At 36.2% G+C, this 5,359-nt stretch overlaps 1 protein-coding gene across 1 annotated transcript in view; it reads right to left on the bottom strand.

Annotated features, from left to right (window-relative positions):
* Nucleotides 1-97: 97 nt before the first annotated feature.
* CCNG1 (cyclin G1) overlaps nt 98-5,359 on the bottom strand; it is a 5,829-nt gene continuing 567 nt past the window's right edge. The window contains exons 2-7 of the mRNA XM_006766327.2: nt 4,345-4,608; nt 2,619-2,872; nt 1,818-1,896; nt 1,638-1,736; nt 1,235-1,429; nt 98-199 (exon numbers count right to left, since the gene is read on the bottom strand). Of these exons, the coding sequence (XP_006766390.1) occupies nt 1,238-1,429; nt 1,638-1,736; nt 1,818-1,896; nt 2,619-2,872; nt 4,345-4,608 (888 nt within the window). The 3' untranslated portion in view covers nt 98-199; nt 1,235-1,237. The remainder of the gene's footprint in view (nt 200-1,234; nt 1,430-1,637; nt 1,737-1,817; nt 1,897-2,618; nt 2,873-4,344; nt 4,609-5,359) is intronic.

Genomic DNA, 5,359 nt, shown 5'->3' with positions numbered 1-5,359 from the left:
TCAGCTGAATTCAAATTTAAGCATAATTCCACTATAGCATAATGTTAATTAGGCAGTTTTCCCAAGTCTGAGAACATCAATGCTAAGCCAGTTACGATGTTTTGAGGATTCACAGCTTAAATCCACTATAACATTATGGAATCCATCCTTCAGGATTGTGGCAAAAGGCTTCAGAGAAGTTTTTGTTGCTGTAATAATCCTATTTAAACAAACAAAAAAATCAAGTTATCAGAAGTTTGTCAAACATAAGTATTACTGTTAAAAATGACTTACTGCCCATATCTAAGATTAATAATCAAGTCACACGTAGGTGTGTTAAATGTTAACGTTGAGTTTTGAATAGGAAAAAAATCACAGTGAGTTATATTTAGATGGCAAGAATATAAGTCAGTGACAATCAGGCATGTAACAACTTTTCAGGGTTCCAACTGCTATAGCAATGATACAAACTATAGTGTAACCTGCTGGTTTCCAAACACCCAATGTGAAGACTATCTGGCATAACTTAACTTTTTCTTTAAATACAACATCCAAGACCATACTGATTTTGCATATAAGGTAATCTCAAACTAGTTCATATATGGTTCAAACTTTTGGTCCTATTGTCCTACTCAGGCTTGTGTAACTTTAAACGAGCCAGAGTTTGAGTCTACATAAAGCAAAATGAATGATGTTCAATTAAATACTGTTTTAGTGCTTTTATTTTTTATTATTATATTTTAAATAGATTTTTATTGACTTCAGAGAGGAAAGGAGAGGGACAGAGAGAGAGAAACATCAATGATGAGAGAGAATCATTGATTGCCTGCCTCCTGCACTCCTCACATTGGGATCGAGCCCACAACCCGGCCATGTGGCCTGATCTGGAATCGAACGGTGAACTCTTGGTTCCTAGGTCGATGCTCAACCACTGAGCTATGCCAACTGAGCTCAGTACTACTTTTAAAATTCCAGGTATTCAACAGGATGCTGTTTCGGAAGCTGATAATGTAATGAAATGGCTAAATTGCATACCAAAGATTGACTATTTCCTTACTGTTAGGGTGTTGTGCTTTGAATGTAGGTAATGCCCTAAAATATTAGCTGACTAGATCAGTGAAATCATTATCCCCTTTGTAGTCCAATTCCATTTTTGTTTGGAAAATAATTCCGATTTTAATTCTTGAATTATAGAAGAAAATTATAGCATTATAAAAATTTCTCTATATGGGAAAGAACTATGAACCCAATTTACCAATTAAGGAACCGTTTCAGGAATTGTTGGAAGGTGGGTTATTCTGTAGTAACTATGCTTCAATTGCCGTGCAGTCCGCCCAGAAACAATCCATTTCAGCTTCTGAACATTTGGTTTGGAGCACTTGTTTGATGAATATTCAGTTAAACACTTGGATACGAGCTCTTGCCAGAAGGTCAAATCTCTGCCATTTATCTGTGCATAAATTTTAAAAAATTACTACTCAAAAGTTTTATGGTATTTAACTGCAGTAATACTTGTAATCTTATTAACATGTGTCTTTCCTTGTCAAAATATTTGAAGCTACTCAAGTTTCAACACATGATATCTCATTTTAGTTCAGGAGACAGTACAAGTGTATTAGTTTCTTTTACAGCTGTTAACAGGAATGACCTTGACATACCTTGGAATGTTTCTGAAGACATTCTACGACTTCGGTTAACTCTACACACTTCTGTGCTTGGATCTCCAATGCAATGATAGACAATGCCAACACAGAAGGCTAAAAGAAAAAAAGTTAAGGTAAATGTTGACTATAAAAACAGGTACATAAATAGGTTTACTCTTTATATAAAATATTTACCCTTGCTTTAGAAAATAGGATCCTGCAGTGGCATGCCTTCAGTTGAGCTTCTAATCTTTCAAAATTAAGGCTATTCCTCCTTTAAAAAGAAAATGAGATTAATTTTATGTAGATAATTTTACATCTAGTCAAAAGTCAAATTTTTAGAAAGACACTGAAGTCAATTTTAAAGTTTAAGTTTATACACACAGAAAATAAATTATTTTAAGTAAACAATTCCTGTTCCCTCAAAGACATGAACTCCTTAAAAATAAGTAACTAACTCCTTAAGGATAGCAAACATAAATTTTAAGTCAGTTGGGCCAAAAAAAATAAAAAGTATCATGCCATAACTAACAAGGTTCCTTTTTATCTTTTTTAACTTAAAATAATCTTTATTGTTGAAAGCATTACAGATGTCCCCGTTTTTCCCCTATTGATCCCTTCTAGCCTGCACCCACCTCCTACCCCAGGCCTTCACTATGGTTTTTTGGATTTTAATCTATTTCTCAATCTACTGAAGTTCCTTTTTCCAGTAATCTGTTAGATGCATACCTACTAGTTCTATAAATTAACTAGTCTATAAATGGAAAATGAATATAAGTAAAAGGTGAAATATCCTTTAGTCTCAAGAATTAGCCTTCACATACTTCCAGAGGCTATTGACAACTGAAAGTCTCATTTCTGCTGGATAGTGAAGTGAAATTCAAGGAGCTGCAGGTCCTTTGATAGGAGTTCTCCCAGGATCTTGATTTTAAGCATCATCCAGATAATAACATGCTAATTTCCAAAAAGCCTTGGTTCAAGACAAGGATTACATACCTTTCAAATGGCGAGTTCTCTTGAATGAGTGAGTAATAGAGTTGCAGAAATTGAAAGGCAGTAGTAGCTTTGACTTTCCAACACACTTTCTCCAATACAATCTTCTCCATTCTCATCAGGTCTGAAACGGTGAACCTATACTGGCTTATTCGGATCAAGTCACTTGCCAATGGGACATTCCTTTCCTCTTCTATTGATTTTACAGCCAGGTAGAAGCAGCTTAGTCCAACACACCCAAGGTGCTTGGGCTGAACCTAAAAAAGACAATAAGTCCATGTCTTTACCTTATTTCAATTAAAAAAAAAAGATAATCCAGAACTCAGACCCATCATTATAAAAATGAACTTTTGAGGTATATTTGTCATTTCTAAAGGAATTAACAAGTCAACTGTGGCCTGACAATACAATGCACCCCCACTTGGAACCAAATTTGGAGTTGCAGTATAATGTCTGGGTTCAGCAAATAAAAATTCTTTATTTTTTAAAATCACTATAGAACTAACTATAAGTGCTCTGTTCTAGTTGGACTAAATAAGTTAACTGGTCAAAGGCTTAGATGAAGACTGAAACACCTTACAGCTTACACACAAAATTTCTTTCCAGAATGTTATGTTTTTCCAGGATCTTTTCTCTATAGTAACACCTGTTTAAAACACTATAGCACATAACTTAAGGGATAGATGTATCTTACTCATCTGTGCAACATTTATAGATTCAAAGATGCTGTCTAAAGAGTTGCATAATTAACCTATTCAACAAATTTCTTGAGCCATCCAATTCAACAAATACATTATTGAGTTCCTCCTATATAGGAGACACTGTGTTAGGTATCGAGAACTAAAAGATGAGTTTTATTCCAACTGTCAGATTATCTCATTATCTACCAATGACCATGGGCACACAGAGAAGGCAGATGTATTTTTAACAGCTAAGCTAGCTCTGAAAGATACTTCGATATCCTGCTTATCCAAATATAGGGAAATAATTATGTAAATGCTGTTCCATCAGAAGATACTCTATTTAAGCAGATGCTGGAAATGCCAAACATAAGCAAGACTTGAGTATGTCTAAGGCTAAAACAAGTATAACTTTATATATGAGTGGAGATCAATATACTTTATTGACCAAGTGGTTGATAACATCTCTAATTATTAATCACAACCTAGCATTCTGATGCTAACACATTTTTTTTTAAAAAAAATAAAAAATGAAAACACCCAACCTATCAAGAAAGATTTTTAAAAATAACAGCCAACTCTCCTACTGGGAGACTGCAATTAATGATTTGGTATTAGACTATGTTTCAGTGTCTGAAGTTAAATCTAATAAATAATGCATTACTCTTGATTTTAAAAAAAAGTATTCATCAGTGCTGTAGAACAGAGAATTCTTGGGCTACCTGCTGAAAACAAAAAAGGTCAAGTTTATAAATACCAACCCAAAGCTAGCAATTCCATCTCTAAAACATTGAGCAAAATTAAGAAACACTCAGGGTAGCCCTGGCTGGGTGGCTCAGTTGGTTGGAACACTGTCCCATACACCAAAAAGTTGCGGGTTCAATTCCTGGTCAGGGCACATACCTAGCTTGTGGGTTTGATTTCTAGTCTAGGCACGGATGGGAGACTACTGATCCATGTTTCTCTCTTTCTCTAAAATCAATAAAACATATCCGCGGCGAGAATAAAAACAAAACAAAGCACTCAGGGTAATGTAGCTTTAAACATACCTTCATTTTGGACAGGAATCTGTCCAGTAGATTCACAGCCAGAGAAAATGTCTCTGTGTCGAAGCCAAAGAACTGAGTTAGACTAAGGAGATCCTTCACTTCAAAGTCCCTCAGTCTCGCAGTCATCCTGAGGCCTTTATCGTAAGCAGATTCAATGAGTCTCAAGCCGCAGACCTTTGGCTGGCATTTCGGCTCCTGTTCCAACAGGGCATTCAGCTGGTGTAGCAGTTTCTGAGAGTCAGTTGTTGTGAGGACCTCTATCATCTATATATAGAACAAAGGCCAGAAAGGATAAGAATAGCCCTTCTGCACTGTATTGTGCCAAGTGCTTGATAACATCAGTTTCCCCTTCCCCAGCGCTGCTAGTAAATCTAAGTCATTGCAATTTTAAAATATTGCAAACCTTCCAAGAAATACTCAAGTCATTCACTGTCAAGAGATGACTCTAAGTTGTTAGACAGGATACCCAAACTTTGAAATTCTGCCATGCATTAACAGTGGGAACTGTTCAGGTTAGATAATTTTTCTTAGCCCTCAGTTCCTCATCTGGAAAGTGGGTATGAGGTTATCATTACCCACCTCGCTGACTTGTGTGGAATACATGAGGTCACCTGGGTGTAGAGCTTAGCATATACAGTAGGTGCCTAATCAACACTGGGCAATATTAATGAGCTTACTTCTACGTCTGTAAAATGAGGCAATAATATGTCTCTCTGGCTGTGAAGATTAAATAAGACGATTCATGTAGAATTTAGCACAGTGCCTGGCCCACGGTGCTCAATACCTGTGAACTTTTATTGGTGTTAGGAAAGGAAGCTTAAGGAGTGTTATAGGAGCACAGAGGGAGTGGGAGGCTAATCCAGCCTGCAAGAGGAAACTGGGAGTTTTCTAAATTAATAAATTGAAGTGGATTGATAATTTTATTGCTTATTAATAATATTGCACATTTGTGTCCCAGGCACCACGCTACGTCTTGGACGCACACACACACGGTCCCTCCCTACACAACGGAAAG

This window comes from Myotis davidii, unplaced genomic scaffold (genome assembly GCF_000327345.1).
Source record: "Myotis davidii unplaced genomic scaffold, ASM32734v1 scaffold18, whole genome shotgun sequence".
Classification (NCBI taxonomy): Eukaryota; Metazoa; Chordata; class Mammalia; order Chiroptera; family Vespertilionidae; genus Myotis; species Myotis davidii.
This window is presented reverse-complemented; position numbering and strand designations above follow the sequence as displayed.